General features: G+C 43.9%; 1 protein-coding gene across 2 annotated transcripts in view; it reads right to left on the bottom strand.

The window, feature by feature from the left end:
• Nucleotides 1–21,329, bottom strand: part of dscc1 (DNA replication and sister chromatid cohesion 1) — an 83,678-nt gene extending 62,349 nt beyond the window's left edge. For both annotated transcript variants that reach the window (XM_059957621.1, XM_059957702.1), the window contains exon 1: nt 21,125–21,329. In XM_059957621.1, coding sequence (XP_059813604.1) covers nt 21,125–21,294 — 170 coding nt within the window. In that variant the 5' untranslated portion in view covers nt 21,295–21,329. The remainder of the gene's footprint in view (nt 1–21,124) is intronic.
• Nucleotides 21,330–21,632: the final 303 nt, after the last annotated feature.

Genomic DNA, 21,632 nt, shown 5'->3' with positions numbered 1-21,632 from the left:
AAAGTTGGTAGAAATAGGTTCGGCGCATAACTATGAATCTGCGTTGTCTGAAGACGCATATAACGAGGATAGGGTGTACTTTCAGTCTATGTTTTTTCACATTTACTTGCACATTGTGTTTTATACGCTTGCTTTCATATTTGATGTGGTTATACTAATTGTTCTTTTATATTGCATTGGATCTTGAACAACAATAATTTCAAAGTTCTAAGTAAATTTATTATCAAAGTACATACATGTCACCAAATACAACCCTGAGTTTCAATTCCTGCAGGCATTCACAGTAAATGCAAGAAACAACAGAATCAATGAAAGGCCACACCCAATAGGACAGACAAATAATGTGCAAAAAAAACAACCGACTGTGCAAGTACAAAAGGAAAGAGAAAAAACGCAATAAATATCAAGAACATGAAATGAAGTCTCCTTGAAAGTGAGTCCAGTTCAGTGTAGGGGTGAGTGAAATTATCCCCACTGGTTCAAGAGCCTGATGGTTGACGGGTAATAACTGTTCCTGAACCCGGTGGTGCGAGTCCTGAAGCTCCTGTACCTTTATTCTGACAGCAACAGCAAAGAGAGAGTGCTCCAGATAGCAAGAGTCCTTGATGATGGATACTAGTTTCCTGTCACTGTACTCCATGTCGATGTGCTCTAGGGTGGAGAGAGCTTTATCCTTGATGGACTCGGCCATATTCACTATTTTTTGTAGGTTTTTCCCTACAAGGGCATTGTTTCCTTATCAGGCCATGATGCAACCAGTCAATATACTTTCCACTACACATCTCTAAATTTGTCAAAGTTTTAGATGAAATGCTCCATCCGCACAAACTTTGAAGAAATTATTATAATGGCACTTGCATGCCGGATTCATGACAGATCCTGTCAAGTGACAATACCAAGGAATTTAAAGTTGCTGACCCTCTCTACCTCTGATCATCCGATGAGACCTCTGGTTTCGTCCTCCTGAAATCAACCATCAGCTCCTTAGTCTTGCTGACATCGAGTGACACAGGTTGTTGTGGCACCACTCAGCCAGATTTTCAATCTCTCTCCTGTATGCTGATTTGTCACCACCATTAATTCAGCCAACAACAGTGGTGTCATTGGCAAACTTAAAAATGGTATTAGAGTAGTGCTTAGCCTCACAGTCATAAGCATAAAGCAAGTAGAGCAGAGGAATAGCATGTCCTGGAAAATTTCCAAGATGGCGGCGCGACGCAGCTTGTAGCGGCCACTTCGGAGCTGATTATCTGTTATTTGTGAAGTGGGGTGCCGTGCGCAATCATAATCGATTGAAAACGGACGTGGGAGCACAGACGAACGTCAGGAAATCTCCATGAAGACCTTCCTCGTTGCTGCTGCTGCGAGGTCCGGGACTCTGCTGGGAAGAACAGGCCCCCAGTCCTCGGGGTCAAGTTGCCGATGGCCGTTGGTGGGGCCATCTTAATACGCTCGGCAGAGAATGGTGCTCGGAGAAGCTGTTCTGGAGGGGATGGTCATCGGCTCGGAGGTTTGAGGGACTCGGAGTCCGCTGCGGTCAGGTCGCTTTCGGTGTGTGCTGTGTCTGCGAGGCTGAGTTGGGCGGCGTCGTGGAAGTCCACAGCGGGGGTATTCCCTTCTGCCGCTGGCGTGGGATGGCGAGTCTGTCGGGACCCTGGGGACCTGTGGAAACTCTGTGGTGATTTCTTTTGAACTTATAGTCCTTTAACATCTTTGGACTATTTTTACTGTGCCCATAGTCTGTTTTTTTTAAATCAATTATGCTATTGTTTGCACTGTTGTAACTATATGTTGTAACTATGTGGTTTTGTGCAGGTCTTGTAGCTTTAGTTTTTGGTCTTGTTTGTCTGGTGGATTTGGAGCTCCTTTCCGGGGAATGTGCTAAGACGGTAGCGCAATATTAATACGCAGCAGCCTCTCCGGACTCTGGATTGGGGATTGCCAAATGTTATGCGGATTTTCTACTGTAGTCTGTTTTGTCATATGCTTTTGTGATATCATTCTGGAGGAACATTGTCTCATTGTTTAATTGCATTGCATTTGTGGTTTCTAAATGACAATAAACTGAATCTGAATAGCCTTGTGGTATACCTGTGCTGAGAGAGACTGTGGAGGAGATGCTGTTGCTAATTTGAATTGACTGACAATTCTCCGTAACTTCCGCCACCTCCAACAGGATCCCACTACCAAGCACATCTTTCCCTCCCCCCCTTCTGCTATCCACAGGGATCACTCCCTACACAATTCCTTTGTCCATTCGTCCCCCCATCCCTTCCCACCAATCTCCCTCCTGGCATTTATCCTTGTAAGCGGAACAAGTGCTACACCTGCCCTTACACTTCCTCCCTCACCACCATTCAGGGCCCCAGACAGTCCTTCACCTGTGAGTCGGCTGGTGTGGTATACTGCGTCCCGTGCTCCCGGTGTGGCCTTTTATATATTGGTGAGACCCGACGCGGACTGGGAGACCATTTCGCTGAACACCTACGCTCGGTCCGCCAGAGAAAGCAGGATCTCCCAGTGGCTACACATTTTAATTCCACAGCCCATTCCCATTCTGATATGTCTATCCATGGCCTCCTCTACTGTCAAGATGAAGCCACACTCAGGTTGGAGAAACAACGCCTTATATACCGGCTGGGTAGCCTCCAACCTGATGGCATGAACATTGACTTCTCTAACTTCCATTAATGCCCCTCCTCCCCTTCTTACCCCATCCTTGATATATTTAGTTCTTTTCCCCCTCTCCTTTTTTTTTCTCTCTCTCTGCCCATCACTCTGCCTGTTCTCCATCTCCCTCTGGTACTCCCCTCCCCTTTCTTTCTTCCTAGGCCTCCCGTCCCATGATCCTTTCCCTTCTCCAGCTCTGTATCCTTTTTGCCAATCGCCTTTCCAGCTCTCAGCTTCACCCCACCCCTCCTACTTTCTAATCTCTTACTATCTTTCCTTTCGGTTAGTCCTGACGAAGGGTCTCGGCCCGAAACGTCGACAGTGCTTCTCCCTATAGATGCTGCCTGGCCTGCTGCGTTCCACCAGAATTTTGTGTGTGTCGACAAATCATTTTGCTTCTTTGACACTTGTTTACTCAAGAATGACAATAAACAACCTTGTGAATAAAATTTGTGTGTAGTCCTTAGCTTTCCAAGGGAGAAGCCTAGAAAATCTGAACTGGCATTGATAGGATATAGTTATGTCAGGTATTTGAGTTAAAGACTTGTAAGTCAAAGTGATAAGTTCCTTCATTAACTCCAAACTCACACTGATTGTTGATACAATAAAAAAAATCCCTCCCAAGCAAAAGTCTGAAACTGAACCACATTTTTTGGAACATGTAAAACAAGAAAAAAAAATCTGCAAATGCTGGAAATCCAAGTGACACACCCTAGATGCTGGAGGAACTCAACAGGCCAGGCAATATCTATGGAATAGAGTTGATGTTTTGGGTTGAGACCCTTCAGCAGGATTGGAGAAAAAAAGTTGAGAAGTAGAGTTAAAAGGTGGGGGGAGGGGAGAGAGAAACACGAGATGATAGGTGAAACTGGAGGGGGAGGGGTGAAGTAGAGCTGGGAAGTTGATTGGTGAAAGCAATACAGGCCTGGAGAAGGGAGAATCCAATAGGAGAGGCCAGAAGGCCAGAGAAGAAAAGGGGTGGGGGGATGAGCAGGCAAGGAGATAAGATGAGAGAGGGAAAAGGGGATGGGGGGGAGAGGAGGAGTACCATTACCAGAAGTTCAAGAAATCAATGTTCATGCCATCAGGTTGGAGGCTTCCCAGATGAATATATGGTGTTGTTCCTCCAACCTGAGTGTGGCCTCATTGCAATAGTAGAGGAGGCCATGGACTGACATGTCATAATGGGAATGGGAAGTACATTAAAATTGGTGGCCACTGGAAGATCCCACTTTTTCCAGTGGACGGAGCATAGGTGCTTGGCGAAGCAGTCTCCCAATCCGCTTTGGGTCTCATCAATATACAGGAGCCACACCAGGAGCATTAGACACACTATATTACCTTAACAGACTTACAGGTGAAGTGAAGGACAGTTTGGGGCTCTGAATGGTAGTGAGGAGGTGTAGGGGCAGGTGTAACATTTGTTCCGCTTAGAAGTTAAGTGCCAGGAGGGAGATCTGTGGGGAGGGACAAATGGACAAAGGAGTCACGTAGGGAGCGATCCCTGCAGAAAGTGGAGGGGAGGGAAAGATGTACTCGGTAGTTAGAGTGGTTTACAAAGAAGAAAATTCATGTTTTGGAATGGCCAAGTCGAAGTGTTGACTTTGAAATGTTGTGGAAGGATCTGAAGTAAGCAGTGCCCACCAGAGTTGAAACAGTTTTGGAAGGAGGAATGGCCTAAAATGGCTGATGTGCAACACTGACCAACAGTTACCAGGAACATTTGAAGTTCTTACTGTACAAGGGGTCACACCAGTTACTGAAAGCAAAGGTTCACATACCTTTCCCAACAAATATATGTAACACTGGATCATTTTCACAATAAATAAATGAACAAGTATAATGCTTTTGTGTTATTTTTAATTGGGTTCTCTTTATCTAGTTTTAGGTCTTACGTGATGATCTAATCACATTTTAGGTTATATTTATGCAGAAATAGAGAAAATTTTACATGGTTCACATACTTCCCAGCACCACTATATACTGTACTAACTTGGATCAAGTACAGTGGCATGCCAAAGTTTGGGCACCCCAGTCAAAATTTCTGTTACTGTGAATAGCTAGCCAGTAAAAGATGACCTGATTTCCAAAAGGCATAAAGTTAAAGATGACATTTCTTCCTTGCAAAAGGCTTCTAGTTCTGTGCAATTCTTGGGCTGAGGAAACGGCTACCTGAAAATGCTTTGCTATCTTCTTATAGCCTTCTCCTGCTTTGTGGGCACCATTTATTTTAATTTTCAGAGTGCTAGGCAGCTGCTTAGAGGAGCCCATGGCTGCTGATTGTTGGGACAAGGTTTGAGGAGTCAGGTTATTTATAAAGAATACATACACAATGCTGGAAGAACTCAGCAGGCCAGGCAGCATCCATGAGAAAAGAGTAGCCAACATTTCAGGCCGAGACCCTTCATCAGGAATGGGGGGGGGGGAAGAGAGGGCCGAAGTCCAGTAATAGAGATAGGGGAGGGGGTAGAGCCTAAAGGCGCCAGGTGGAAAACCAATCAGAGGAAAGATACAGGGGGGAGGGGGAGGGGATAAGCATGAAAGAACTGTAGAGATAAAGAAGCAGAAAGTTGAAAGGGGAGAGAGGCAAAGAGGGACCTGGGATAGGGGAAGGGGAGGGAATCACCGGAAATTGGAGAATTCAATGTTCATACCACCAGGCTGGAGGCTACCCAGAAGGTAGATGAGGTGTTGTTCCTCCAACCTGAGTTTGGCCTCATCATGGCAGAAAAGGAGGCCATGTATGGACATATCTAGATGGGAATGAGGAACTCCTCAGCCCAAAACGTTGGCTACTCTTTTCTCACAGATGCTGCCTGTCCTGCTGAGTTCCTCCAGCGTTGTGTACGTATTCTTTGAACCACAGCATCTGCAGTTGTATTTTTGTGTTTAGGGTATTTATAAAGCTTTGAAATTTGCATCACCTGGCCTTTCCTAACGACGACTGTGAACAAGCCATAGCCCTAACAAGTTAAATAAGGTCTGAGACCTTGGTAAAAATTATCTGAGAGCTCAAATCTCTTGGGGTGCCCAAATTTTTGCATGGTGCTCCTTTCCTTTTTTTTCCCCACTCTATAATTGTACAAAACAAAAATAATACACTAATCTTGTTTAAAATGTTGAAAGAATGTTTCATATTTAACTTTATGAATTTTGGAGATCAGTGCATCTTCTACTCACTTAAATATTCACAGTAACAGAAATTTTGACCAGGGTGCCCAAATGCCACTGTACATTCATGAGCAGCCTTGCACTCAACAGCACACATTGATTCCCAGTAAAGCAATGTCTCATTTTAACATTTTCACGTCTATAAACTTCACCTTTCCCCCATCCCTCCACCCTCTCATCTTTTCCAAATTTTATCTGTCCACTGTCAGCATCTTTGCTTTTCCCCACAAGGTTCGAGGATACGGTATCTATTTCCCAACCTCTGCTGCTTCTTTACTCCCCTTTGTTTGTTTAAATCACTTCTTTAAACCCAACTCTTCCCCAACCTTTCGGTCATGTGCTTGGGTACCTCCCTATGTGGTTAGGCATCAGCTATGGCTTGGTAATGATCCTCTCAGATGCACTTGATGACATTTTATGATGATGTTTGAAATATTACATAATTACACAATCTACCATTTTGTTCCTGTTTCTTCCCCTGAAATGTTAAGTGCACAATGAATGGGAGAATTCATGAAGGATCTCACCCATCCTGCTTATGGACGGTTTGACCCACTTCCATCAGGGAGGCGGCTAAGTAGCATACACGTCAGGACCATCAGACTCAAAAACAGTTACTTCCACATCAGCCACTCCTCTCCACAGTCCCTCACCAACCTTCATCCCCCCCCCCCGTTCACTGTCACTTGACACTTACATTCCACACCTCATACCTATACCAACACACTCCTCTCCAGTCCCTCACCACCCCCTTCACTGTCACTTTAAACTGACACTCCACACCTCATAACTATATTGACACACTCACTGACCTACTGTGTTTTTAACATGCCCTGCTGCTACCTCTTGCCAAGAGTCACCTTGTCACTTTATCATTTCCTGTCAGTCACTATATGTTCAAATACACCTGCACTTAGAGTCACTTTATATACTTACAATTGGTCCATGTATATCAGCTAATCTTATGTATATGTGGCACTCAGTTTCTTGTATAGTGTTTTAGAGTACAGCTTTCATATTTACATTTTTGATGTTTTTATGCTTTCTATTTTGTTTTAATGCCGCATCGGATCCTGAGTCACAATTATTTTGTTCTCCTTTACACTCATGTACTGAAGAATTACAATAAATATTGAATCTTAACCTTTAAATGATGTTCAAGGACCCCAATAAAGGTTCATGTGAACTAGTCAGGGTCATCATACACACCTTTGTAGTCCATAAGCCACTGAAGCAAAATTAGGCCATTCAGCTCATTGAGTCTGCTCCACCATTATCAACAAGTACATTTTTAGTGTTAGCCAGGTATTTTGAAAGGGAAGGCTGGGTGGACAAGCTGCCAGAGGGAGTGGGTTAAGGTTTCAGAGGGTTTGAAATAATGGGAGGCAACGATAAGGTGGGTGGTAACAGTGTTTTCCCCAGGGCAGGGGAGTCCAAAATTGGGGTCACAGGTTTAGGGTGAGAGGGGAAAGACTTCTAGAGCAGGGGTCGGCAACCCGCGGCTCCGGAACCGCATGCGACTCTTTCAACTCTGTGCTGCGGCTCCCTGTGGCTTTGGAAAATAAATGATGAGTATTTAATTAAAATGTATTTTATGTTAGTTTGTTAGTTTTTGAAATGTAATTCTAGATTTGAAGATTATGGTGATCTTGTACAATCTAACTAAAACATTGTGGCGACCCATTTCCTGGCACATCCGAACCGGCTCACAATTTGCCAGCATTCTGGCTAAGGGTGATAGCCTACGGGGGTTTGTGAGTACGTGTCTTTTGGAGCATCCGCGCCCACGGGGGGGCAGGTTGAGAGAGGCTTAAAAGCAAGGTTGTGTAGTTCAAATAAAGTTATTTTTGACTGCAGTTTACCCACTCCATGTCGTTATTTTAGCACTGCGTGCAGCACGCCGCTACGTGTTTTTATCGCTATTAATATACGTCACCACTGCCAATGCCTGACACCTGCCAGTGCGCGATTTCTTTTAATTTTTCGATCCAAGGTAGGCTAACGATGTAGTAACCTTCAACCCAACGTCTTTTTTTCAGAGTTCAAAATGTTTTTGTTGCATGCAGAAATGTAATTTCGTTTGCTCTGCAGGAGTTCATCGATTTCATAAATGCAACACATTATAGTTTGTTTATACATAGCATAAAGGCAAAAAAAAACGTATGCAGTGTTATTTCATTTTAAATGTCAAACGGGTTTTGTGGCTCCCAGTGTTTTCTTTTCTGTGGGAAGCGGGTCCATATGGCTCTTTCAGTGGTAAAGGTTGCCGACCCCTGGACTAGAGGGACAAACACCCCTGAGGTCGGTGAGTATATGGAACGAGCTGCCAGAGAAAGTGGTTGAAACAGGTAGAGTCATAGAGCATAAACCTATAAGCGAGAAACAGGCCTTTCAGCCCATGTAGTCTATGGTGAACTATTATTCTGTCTCGTCCCGTTAACCCACACCAACCATAGTCCTCTATAACCCTCATATTTATGTAATTATCCAAATTTTTTTATAGATATTTTTATTTAAGCAAAGAAAAACCATATTTTTATATACAGATACACATAAGAAAAAACAACCAGTCAAAACACAGACAAAATACTCACTCCCACCCCCACCCCCACAAGTTTCTTCCTCGCTCACAATTGAAAAATAGCAAAAATAAAATTCAATCAAGTAAGGTATGAGGTCCTAATGTGTATAGTATATATTACTACACTAAACGGATAGTAGGAGCATGGGAAGACAGGTATCCATACTAATTCAGTAGCCGAGGAGGTGTAATGATGGCCAAAAAGGAGCCCCATATTTTTTCATATGTTATTGGGTTTCCTCCTCACACTATACAAGATCTTTTCAGGTTTACTACAGGATATTAACTTGTTTAACCACTGTGACGGCAGAAATTCAGATTTCCAGTTTTGTCGGATACACTTTTTCCCGGCTGTAGCCGCAAGCAATATGAAGTATTTTTTATTTTAATTCCCATTAAGACCTTGTAGATCTCCCAAAATCCAGACCCTAGGATCAAATGAAGTTTCAGTTTTTATAATATCTGAGGTTATTCTAACAATGTATTTCCAAAAGTCTTCCAGATAAGAGCAATTCCAAAGCATATGAAGTAAGTCTCCGTCACAAGATTTACACCTCTGACAACTAGGAGAGGCGTTATGGTATATTTTGCGCAGTCTATGTGGGGTTTAGTAGGTCCTGTTAAATATATTAAACTGTATTTGTCTACGTTTAGTTGAAATTAATACAGTTTGAGACAGTTGAAGGGTATTACACCAATCAGCATCATTGTAATTACATTCAAGATTCCCACTTATTTTTAATATCACTCTTAGTATAGATTGGCAAGTTACTGTTTAAAATAATATAAATAGATGATGTAAGACCCTTTGTAGTGTACAGGGCTTCCCTAAATAAGTGCTTTTCAAACGGGGATTCTATTGGAATTTGTGGATAACCTGTATAACTGTTACGGACCCAGTGTCTAATCTGAAAATATTTAAATAAATTATGATTTGGTAGATTAAATTTACCAGACAATTGCTGAAAATTGGCAAGTTTATCTTGGCTATATAAATCTTCAACTGTTTTTATACCACTATTAACCCAATTCTTTAGAATTCTGTCTGCAATCAGGTGGGGGATATTGGGGTTATTCCATGGAGGAGTTTTCTGAAATAATGAGGTATCTATACCAATAACTGCATGAGCTTCTTGCCATACTGCAAAAGAATTTAAAATTATAGGGTTCTTAGTAATATTTAAGAGTGCTTTCTCAGATGTTAAAAAAGGAAGAACTTTTAAGGGAACATTTTTTAATTGAGCTGGAGGAACCCGACCTGCTGAGTTCCTCCAGCTTGTTTGTATGTTTTGATTTGACCACAGCATCTGCAGTGTGCTTTGTGTTTATTTTTTAATTGATGTTGTTCAATAGGAAGCCATCTAGTCTCATGTTCTCAGAGTGCAACCAACACCATATTGGATGGAATTGAGCTGCAAGGTAATAACATTTAAAATTAGGAAGATTTAATCCTCCCTTGGCGCAAGGGGCCTGAAAGGTTGAGAGTTTGACTCTAGGGACTTCACTTTTTCATAAAAAGCTGGACATTGATTTGTTTAAATAATTAAATAGACTTTAGGGAATTTTAATTGGGACAGATTGGAATAAATATAGAAATTTAGGGAGTATATTCATTTTAATTAAGTTCACTCTTCCAATTAAAGATACTGGCAGTTCCCTCCATTTCTGTAGATCTAATTTAACCCGATTCAATAATTTGATGTCATTATCTTTTAAGGATTTTATCTGCGGATCTCCTAATTTCTATGCCTAAATATTAAAATCCATTTGAGCTCCATTGCAAGGGTTTAACTAGGTTCTTAATGTCATTATCCTGTATTTTAAAAGACATTACTTCACTTTCTGAAAGGTTTAAATTATATCCAGAAGTAGCACTGTATTGTTGGAAACATTGTAGAAGGGAAGGTAATGACTTTTCTGGATCAGACAGGAAAACTAAGAGATCATCGGTGTAAAGGGCAAGTTTGTGTTCATTTGAGCCAAATTTAATGCCAGTAAGACCATAAGACAAAGGAGCAGAAGTCAGCCATTCAGCCATCGAGTCTGCTCCGCCATTTCATCATGAGCTGATCCAATCTCCCCTTTAGTCCCATTCCCCCGCCTTCTCACCATAACCTTTGATGACCTGACTACTCAGGTACCTATCAATCTCTGCCTTAAATACACCCAATGACTTGGCCTCCACTGCCACCCATGGCACAAATTCCACAGACTCATCACCCTCTGGCTAAAAAAATTCTTTTGCATCTCTGTTCTGAATGGGCGCCCCGCAATCCTCAAGTCATGCCCTCTCATACTAGACTCCGCCACCACGGGAAACAACTTTGCCACATCCACTCTGTCCATGCCTTTCAACATTCAATATATTTCTATGAGGTCCCCCTTTGTTCTTCTAAACTCCAAGGAGTACATTCCAAGAGCAGTCAAATGTTCCTCATATGTTAACCCTCTCAATCCCAGAATCATTCTAGTGAATCGTCTCTGAACCCTCTCCAACGTCAGCACATCTTTTCTCAAATAAGGAGCCCAAAACTGCACACAGTGTTCCAAGTGAGGTCTTACCAGTGCCTTAAAGAGCCTCAACATCACATCCCTGCTCCTATACTCTATTCCTTTAGAAATGAACAGTGGGATCTAGAAATGTAACGGTGGGATGAGAATGAATAGCAATAGCCACCAGCTCAATAGCTATTAAGAACAGCAGTGGAGCATTTGGACAACCTTGGCGGACTCCTCGGGATAACGGGAAGGTACCCTACAGGACACCATTAGTTAGAATTTGAGCTTTAGGACCAGCAAAAAATGTTTCAATGTATTGAATAAATCTCTCTCCAAAATTCATTGCTTTTAAAGTTTGCAAAAGGAAGGTAGGTTCGATCCTGTCGAACACCTTCTCTACATCCATCGACGTTATCAACATGGGATCATTTTGCATATGAGCCTCTTCCATTATGTGGAAAAAGTCTCCGTACATTATCAGATCCATCTCGATTTCTGACAAAACCTGTCTTATCAGCATTAATGATTTTAGGGATAATGTCATCTATTCTTAATGCAATTAACTTTGTATAAAATCTTGTAATCTGAATTCAAAAGACTAAGGGGCCGATAAGAAGTACATTTTTGATGGTCCTTCTCAGGTTTTGGCAGTAATGTTATTGTAGCCAATTCCAGTGAACTATGCAGAGTTTTATTAATCAGTGCCTCCTTAAGCATATTTGTTAAAGTGGTTACAAGCTTATCTGAAAAGGCTTTGAAGTATTCAATTGGAAAGCCATCTGGCCCCGGAGCTTTATTATTCTAGAGAGACTTCATAGCACCAAGAACCTCTTCTTCAGATATATCAGAGTCAAGATGATCTTTATCCTCAGGATCTAACTTAGGCAGATTTAATGAGTTCAAGAAACGTGTTGCTTTGGTATTTTCTATACCATGATCTCTTATATAGTGTTTCATAAAATTTTCTGAATTCTTGATTTATGTCCTGTGCATTAATGAGGGATCTGCCATCATCCGTAACAACAGATTGGATAAATCTATTGGTCTCTTCCTTTTTTATTTGCCAAGCAAGTAACTTACTAGTTTTGTTTCCGAATTCATAATAATGATAGTTAGTTCTGGCCATATCTGCCTCAGCTTTACTTGTACATAAATTATTGTATTGAATCCATTTTAAAGTCAGTGTATTAAGTACTTCTTCACTTTTAGATAAAGCATGTTCACATTCAAGATTTCTAATCTCTTCCTCTAGAGCAGGGGTGTCAAACTCATTTTAGGTCACGGGCCGGATTGGGCAAAATGCAGCTTCATGCGGGCCGGATCAGTCGGGCGCGTGCAAACGCAGCTTTCATTGCCTCCGTTTTTTCAGCCTGGTCTCATGTGTCTCAGTCTCTGCTATAACTACGAAGTGTTTCACTTCACAAATTCTGTTTCTTATGAAGAAGACTGCTGAGCAAGCATTATTTTTATGATTGGTATTAACTTACAATCATAAGCTTCATATCGCCGGGCCATTAATAATTAAAATAATAGATCTATCTAAAATGATTTCGCGGGCCGGATATAATTGTACGCTGGGCCGGATATGGCCCGCGGGCCTTGAGTTTGACACCTATGCTCTAGAGATACAAGTTTTCCTTTTTTCTCTTATCTTATCTGTGCTATATGAAAGGACCTGAAATCTCTCTTACATATTGAAATCAAAGCCGCATCAACCACTTACGCTAGCAGCTCATTCCAGACTCACGCCACCCTCTGAGTGAAGAGTTCTCCGTGACAACAAAAAAATCTTTAGTGCCGTCATGGTTCAAACAGTAGCACTCTCACTTTACAGTCAAAAAGCAATGAGCTGGAGTCCAAATGCCCCTCAGAGGTGTGGCAGTAACTCATTACTGAAACAATACTGCTTTACCCAAGACCCAACCTTCAGGTGAATTTTTTAACTAGGGCCTGACTTCTCTTCCCGCGAAAGTAAACATTCTTTAAGAAGATGAAACTTATACCCAGGATTATGGAAAAGGTCCTTCTTTTGACATCACTAATTGCCTTCATCAGTCAGGACACTGGACATTGAGAAGAGAACTCAGGAAGTCACAGTGCACCTGAAAAACACTTTGGTGGGTCACATTTGGCATACCATGTTAAGTTCTGATCACTCTTTAATGATGAGCAGGCTTTGTGGAGGGTGAAGAAGAATTTCATTGGGATGCTACCTGGATTAGAGAATACCAGATCATAAGCAAAAACTGGACCAACTTGGACTGTTTGATCCACAGCAGGGGTTCCCAACCTGGGATGCATGGACCCCTCAGTTAATGGCCAGAGTCCATGGCATTAAAAAAAGTTGTGAACCCTTGCTCTAGAGCACTGGAGGCTGAGGGGAGACCTGATTGAGGTGGAAAATTATCAGTCATAAATAGGGCATACAAGATTTCCAACCTTTTTAGGCCATTTGACTCCCATTAACCAAAAGGTCCATGGATCCCCAGGTTGGAAACTTCCCGTATCTGCTGCAATTTTCCTACAGCCACAACTGGTCAATGGCAGATGTAATTTCTCCTGCTCTTCGCTCTACAGTGGACTATCTGGACAACAGAAACACATACATCATGCTGTTGTTCATTGACTGCATGGTATTCAACACAATCAACCCATCCATGCTCTCCGGTCTCTGAACCTCCCTCTGCAACTGGATACTGAACTTCCCCATCAGCAGACCTCAATCAGTGAGGACTAGTAATGCATCTCCTCACTATTGTCAACACGGACGCATCTCCAGGCTGTGTGCCCCCGCTCTTCTCTCTACACAAACATGACAGTGTGAATAAGCACAGCCACAGTGACACATACAACTTCGCTGACAATAGCAGCCATCATGACAGATCCCCACTATCTGGACAGGAGAAACAGAAGCCTTAAGCCCCACATCACCAAGTTTAAGAACATATACTTCTCTCGAACATTCAGTTCATAAACAACTTAACAGCACTGTGATCTCATAGCATTAAAATGGACTTTTCTTGTTCTAATTATGTTCTTTTCATAAGAATTAAGTTTAATTTAGATTGAAGTTATGCTTTTCTTGTGAATGAGTAGGTTTTCTCCAGGTGCTCCAGTTTCCTCCCAGCCCAAAGACATACTGAGTAGGTAATTGGTCGTTGTAAATTGTCCTGTGATTAGGATCATGTTTGTCAGGGATTGCTGAGGTAGCATGACTTGAACGGCGGGAAAGGCCTCCGCGCTGTATCACTAAATAAAATAATACATGATACTGTGTGCCTGTGGTGCTGCTGCGAGTTTTCATTGCACCTATGCATACATATACTTGTGTAGATGACGATAAACACAACTTTGACTTTGATAAATGTCATATACTAAAGGACATCACTTTATGGTGAGAGGGGAAAGTTTAAAGGAGATGTATAGGCTAAGTTTTTTTTAATATAGATATGGGTAAGTGCTTGGAATGTGCTGCCAGGGGTGGTGGAGAAGCAGACACAAAAATTAATGGCATTTAAGAGAGATTTTGACAGGCACATTAACACGTATGGAATGGAGGGATATGGATCACCCACTTTCTTCCACCTGCACTGCACTTTGCAACTGTAACACCATTTTCTACATTGTTATTGCTTTTCCCTTGTACTATCTCGATGTACATGTGACAATAATAAACCAATTCAAATTCTATGTGCAGCTGGTTTTATTTGGTTTAATTTATCATGATGCTCAGAATAAACATTTTGGACTGAAGGGACCGTTTCAGAGCTCTAGGGAATTTCCAGTTGTCACATTGTCATTACTAGGACCTGCAATCCGACTACAGATTCAAAGTACATTAATTATCAAAGTATGCACGCGGTATACTCAGGCAGGTGGGGCTCATCAGTCTTGGCAAGCAGCCGCCTAGGAGAAGGAAAACTCTGATTTTGAACCTCCACTGCCTTGCGGCTATACCCACCCATGGGGAAAGGCTTCAGGAGTAAACCCTGAGGAAGAAATCCGGAGCCAGTGTCCCTAAGGCAGTTTGATGTAGTTTACAACTTCACTCTGACAACCTCTGCGATGACTCAGGTGCTAAGCTGCATTGGTGCTTACCCTTCCCTTGGCCTACATCAGTGACGTGGAGAGTGGGAACCCGTTGCTTGGGCAACAGCTGGTTCTTCAAATCTTCCCGCCCAGGCTTGCATCCTGGAGAGGACGCAGTCCACCAGAGGTGAAAACCCATGATCCCCTGGGATCGACGGCTGGCTACTACTATGCAGGGTACAACCCCGAGATTCATCTTCCAGCAGACAGCCATGAAACAAAGAAAACCATGGACCCATTTAAAGAAAAACAAAGTATCCTCAATAAAGCAGTAAAAAAAAACACAAATCATGCAAACGGCAAAAAAAGGTGAAAAACGCAGAATACAAAACACCAAATTACAAAGACATTGAAAGCGTCCAGGCCTAATTAGTTCAGCTCAATTGAATCCAGCACCTCTAAACACAGGCCACAGTACCAGTCTGCCCTGATCAAAATCAAACAAAACAGGAATAAGAAAGGTACAGTCAGAAACCAGAAACACATCATAATGTGAAAACTACACAGTCCAATCCACAGACTCTGGCACCATCCCCCGACTATATCTAGTTTCCTACAATAACTGGAAAAGTATGATCTTGTTTTGGCTTCTTCAGCTTGCGATTGATACTGAATGAGAGCAAAATACAACCATAAGCAAGAGAAAATCTGCAGATGCTGGAAACCCCAGCAATCCTGCCGAAGGGTTTCAGCCCGAAATGTTGACTATACTCCCCCACCCTCCAACATAGATGCTGCCTGGCCTGTGTGTTACAAAATACAACACTAGGTGCAGGAAGCATTTGGTAGATTACACAGCTTCTGTGACAAAAGAAAGCACTAGTTCATCAGATCAATAACCTTTCATCAAAACAGGCAAAAGGTTCAAAACAACACACACAAAATGCTGGAGGAACTCAGCAGGTCAGACAGCATCTATGGAGGGGAATAAACAGTTTATATTTCAGGCCAAGACCTTTCATCAGGTCTGGAAAGGAAGGGGGAAAACACAAAATAATAAAAGCAAGTACCCTGGTACAATAAGATGGACTTTTGACCTCATAATCCACCTTGTTATGATCTTGAACCTCACTGTCTACCTGCACTGTACCCTCTCTGTAGCTGATACTTTCTGCATTTTTTTACCTTTTTCTACCTCAATGCACTGTGTAATCAATCAATCAATCTGTATGAACAATATGCAATAAATTTTTTTCACTGTACCTCGGTACAATAATAAACCAATTCCTATTCTTAACCAGACAACCTATCTCATTATGATCAACACACACAAAATGTTGGAGGAACTCATCAGGCCAGGCAGCATCTATGGAAAAAAAAAGTACAGTTTACGTTTCAGGCTGAAATACTTTGACAGGACTGGAGAAAAAAAAAAGTTGAGTGGTAGATTTAAAAGGCGAGGGAAGGGGAGAGAGAACCACCAGGTGCTAAGTGGAACCCGGAGGGGGAGGGATGAAGTAAAGAGCTGGGAAGTTGATTGGTGAAAGAGACAGAAGGCCATGGGAGAAAGAAAAAGGGGGAAGGAGCACGAGGGGGAGGCGATGGCGGGCAAGGAGATGAGGTGAGAGAGGGTAATGTGGATGGGAAATGGAGGAGGAGGGGGGGTGGGGAGGGTTGCAGTCTCAACATCCATCCTTGCTTTTATATTCTTATCCTCTCAAAATGAATTGCATTGCATTTGCCTTCCTCACCACAGACTCAACCTCCAAGTTAACCTTTAAGTAATCCTGCCCAAGGACTCCCAAGGCTCTTCGTACTTCTGATTTTTGAATATTCTGCCCATTTAGAAAATAGACTACACTTTTGTTCCTTCTACCAAAGTGCATGACGAGACACTTCCCAACACTGTATTCCATCTGCTACTTCCTTACCCATTCTCCTAATCTGTCCAAGTCCTTCTGCAGCCTCTCTGCTTCCTCACACTACCTGCCCCTCCACCTACCTTCATGTCGTCCTCAAACATGGCCACAAAGCCATCAATCTCATCGTTGACATTTTAAGGAAAAGAAGCGGGCACAACACTGATGCTGTGGTACACCACTAGTCACCGGCAGCCAACTAGAGAAGGCTTCCTTTATTCCTTCCCTCTGCTTCCTGCAAACAGGCAATGGTCTATCCCAGCTAGGTAATACCATGGGTTTTTGTCCTGTTAAGCAGCCTCATGAGCAGCACTATGTCAAAGGCCTTCTGTACATCCAAGTACACAAAATCCACCAATTCTCCTTTGTCTATCCTGCTCATTGGATCCTCAAAGAATTCCAAAAGGCAAGATTTTCCCTCCAAGAAACCACAATGACTACGGCCTATTTTATCATAGGCCTCCAAGTACCTCGAGACCTCATTCTTAACAATCAACTCCAACATCTTCCCAACCAGAGGTCACACTTATTGGCCTATAATTTCCTTTTTTCTGCCTCCCTTCCTTCTTGAAGAGTGGAATGGTTCTTGCAATTTTCCAGTCCTTTGGAACCATGCCAGAATCTAATGATTCTTGAAATATCATCACTAATGCCTGCATGATCTCTTCAACCACCTCTTACAGAACCCTGGGGTGTACACCACCTGGTCCAGGTAACTGATTTAACTTCAGACCCTTCAGCTTTCCAAGCACCTTCTCCCAAATAATAGCAATTGCACTTACTTCTGTCCCGACACTCTTGAACTTCTGACATACTGCTAGTCTCTTCCACAGTGAAGAAGGATGCAAAATACTTATCGGGTGTGTCTGATATTTCCTTGTCCCCCATTACTTTCCAGTGTCATTTTTCATTGGTCCAGCACCTACTCTTACCTCTCTTTCACTCTTTATATACATGAGAAAATTTTTTTTGCATTCTCATTGATATCATTGGCTACCTTACCTTCATACTTAATCTCTTCTGTCCTTATGCCTTTTTAGTTGCCTTCTGTTGGTTTTTAAAAGCTTCCCAATCTTCTAACTTCCCACTAAATTTTGCTCTATTATATGTCTTCTCTTTGGCTTTCACGTTGGCTTTGACTCTCATCAGCCATGATTGTTTCATTCTCCACTTAGAATACTTCTTCATCTTTAGGATGTATCTATCCTGCACCTTCCAAATTGCTGTCATCCCTGCTACTGTCCCCTTATAATCAACTCCTGACAGCTCCCCTCTCACACCTCTGTAATTGCCTTTACTCCACTGTAATACTGACACATTTGAGTTTAGCTATTCCCTCGCAAAGTTCAGGGTGTACTCTATTGTAGTGGCGTGCTACACACAGCGCTGGAATAACAACACACAAACAGTGAGTTGCAGTTGCGTAAAAGATTTATTCAAACTTCGCGGCCTCGCTTTTAAGCCTTCCCGTTTCTGCCCTCCCCGGGCAGGAATGCTGTAGGGGGCGCATATTCATAGTCCCTTCCCGCGCGCAGGCTTTTCCCCTTGCTGGTGAAGAAGGGCTGGCGTCCTTTTTGGGGCCGATCTCTCTGCCAGCGCGCACCATTTTGTGAGCTGATTCGAGTGTGCTGGAAAGTGGGTCACCACATAACCCCCCCCCCCCCCCAGAACCAGCAACACAGCCCCCAATGATCACAGTCTGTCGGCCTCTGTTTGGGAGGTCGGCCTCTGCGCCGCTGTACCTGAGCTCCGACCAGCTGCGCCAAGTCCACATGGGCTGGTTTGAGTCGGTCCACTGTGAAAACCTCCTCTTTCCCCCAATGTCCAGCACAAACGTGGACCCATGGTTCCTGATCACCTTAAATGGCCCCTCGTAGGGCTGCTGTAGCAGTGCCCGATGTCCGCCCCGTCGTACAAAAACAAACTTACAGTGCTGCAGGTCTTTGGGTACACAGGTCGGGCTCTGTCCATGCTGTGAAGTGGGTATGGGAGCCAGGTTACCGAGCTTCTCACGTAGTTTGTCCAGGACTCTGATGAATTTGTTGTCGGACAGCGTGATGGAGTCCAGGTGTGGGGCTGGCAACTTGGCTTCACCCAGGGAGAACGTTTGAAAAGTCTTGGCGTGGACTAGTCTCTTCCCTTGCAGGTCGACCAGCAGGATGTAAGCTCGCAAAAAATCCACCCCCAGGAGTGGTTGGGCCATGGCGGCCAGTGTGAAGTCCCACCTGAACCGGCTGGAGCCGAACTGTAGCCGCACCGTCCGGGTGCCGTAGGTCCGTATTGTGCTGCCATTTGCAGCCCTCAGGGCGGGTCCCGGTTCTCTGTTGTGGGTGTTGTAACTCGTCGGAGGTAAAACGCTGATCTCAGCTCCGGTATCAACCAAAAAGCGGCGCCCCAACTGTTTGTCCCAGACATACAGGAGGCTATCCTGATGGCTAGCCGCCATAGCCATCAGTGGCGGCTGGCCCTGGCGTTTCCCGGGAACTTGCAGGGCGGGCTACTGTGCCCCACCGTTGGTGGTAGAAGCACCATTGTTTGTTGGCCTCCGCACCCATGCCTCTGGGTTTTGTGGGCTTTGCTGCCGGGCCTGGTCTGGTCTGCTGTCGGGCGCGTGGCTTGGTGATCTGTGCGATGGTCGCCCCACTCTCCTTCTTGGCTTTCCACAGCACATCTGCCTGGGCCGCCACCTTCCGGGGGTCGCTGAAATCTGCGTCAGACAGCAGCAGGCATATGTCCTCAGGCAGCTACTCTAGGAACGCCTGCTCAAACATGAGGCAGGACTTGTGTCCTTCAGCCAGGGCCAGCATCTCGTTCATTAATGCTGACGGCGGCCTGTCTCCTAAACCATCCAGGTGCAGTAAGCGGGCAGCTCGCTCGTGACGTGAGAGTCCAAAAGTCCTTATGAGCAAGGCTTTGAATGCTGTGTATTTGCCGTCCTCCAGGGGCGACTGTATGAACTCCTCAACCTGGGTGGCTGTCTCCTGGTCGAGGGAGCTCACCACGTAGTAGTAACGTGTGGAATCTGAGGTTATCTGCCAAATGTGGAATTGGTCTTCTGCTTGTTGGAACCATAGGTGAGGTTGCAGCGTCCAGAAGCTTGGCAGTTTTAACGCAACTGCATGAACAGATGCGGCGTCGTTCATCTTCGGTCCAAGTATCGTTTGGGCCGTCAGGATCACCAATTGTAGTGGTGTGCTACACACAGCGCTGGAATAACGACACGCAGATGGTGAGCTGCAGTTGCGTAAAAGATTTATTCAAACTTCGCGGCCTCGCTTTTAAGCCTTCCCGTTTCCGCCCTCCCCAGGCGAGAATGCTGTAGGGGGCATATATTCACAGTCCCTTGCCGCGCGCGGGCTTTTTCCCTTGCTGGTGAAGAAGGCCTGGCACCCTCTTTGGGACTGGCCTCTCTGCCGCCCCATTTGTGAGCCGGTTCGAGTGCGCTGGAAAGTGGGTCACCACACTACCATATTATTTCTTTATCTTAAGCTCTCTAATCAATTCCAGTTCATTGCACAACACCCATTCCAGAATGCCTTTTCTTCTAGTGGGCTCAACTACAAGCTATTCAAAAAAGCCAATGTGCATCCTTGAATGTTAAGTTCCCTTTATAATCCTCTTAACAGCTACAATTCAGTGATACCCACAACATTATACCTGCCAATCTGTAACTTTGCTACATCGTCCACCTTACTCTGTATACTGTGAGCATTCAAATATAACTCCTTCAATGCCGCTTTTGTCACCCTTTTCGAATCTGTCCCCTGCAAGTCATCCCACTGATTACAATTATGCCGTCTTTGCCTGTCCTTCCTCAGTCTCACTGCACATTGCATCTACTTGTAGAACAACTGCACCATCCTCAGCCCCATCACTCCGGCTCCCATCCCCTTGTCAAATTAGTTACTGTCAACCCGCACTGCATTTTTTCTGTAGTTGTTACACTTTACTCTGCAATGTTATTGTTTTACCTTGTTCTACCAGAATACACTGTGTAAAGAACTGATCTGTATGAGCAGTAAGAAGGACAAGTTTTTCACTGTATCTCGGTACACCTGACAATAAATCAATTCCAATTTTTTTATTTCCACAGACCCTGTCCGAGCTGCTGAGTATTTTCAAATTACTGTGTTTTTAATCCATATTTTCTAGCAAATGCGTTTGTTTTTTTTATTTGCCCGAACCCAATTGTTTTTAAATTCTCGTTATCAGATAAAAAGCAGGGAGGCTGGACTCCACACAGCATGCTCCCTACCTCTGCCCGGATTCAATGCATCTGCAAAGCGTTTCGTCCAGTTCCATGAGGCAGTAATCCCCCGAACTGACATTTCCACTGAACGATATACATTGCACTGACGGCTGGAGGTCGGCCGGGTCCAGCTTGGCCACTTCCAAAGTGGCCTGAATCTCCTCCAGAGTTCTCATGGCTTCAGGATTGCCGCCCGCCAGAGCACGGCACCCCGGCGCGCAACCAGCTCTGACTGACGGCCGGCGCAGCCAATAGACAAGGGCATCGGCCGCGGAGCCCCGCCGGAACTTGAGGCCACATCCAATCAAGGTCGAAGGCGGAGCAACTGCAAGAGAAAAGCGCGCCACTTTCCAAGCTGGCTGTTGTGTTGTGTATGGTGAAAATCTACAGTAGGAGTGAACCAGATTGAGGGAATGAAAGCTGCTGTAGCGGCTGGAATTTTTTTTTAAAACAGAAGAAATGTTATAGATGCCGGAAATCCAAATCAATACACACAAAATGCTGGAGGAAGTCA

Source organism: Hypanus sabinus, chromosome 1 (genome assembly GCF_030144855.1).
Source record: "Hypanus sabinus isolate sHypSab1 chromosome 1, sHypSab1.hap1, whole genome shotgun sequence".
NCBI classification, from domain to species: domain Eukaryota; kingdom Metazoa; phylum Chordata; class Chondrichthyes; order Myliobatiformes; family Dasyatidae; genus Hypanus; species Hypanus sabinus.
This window is presented reverse-complemented; position numbering and strand designations above follow the sequence as displayed.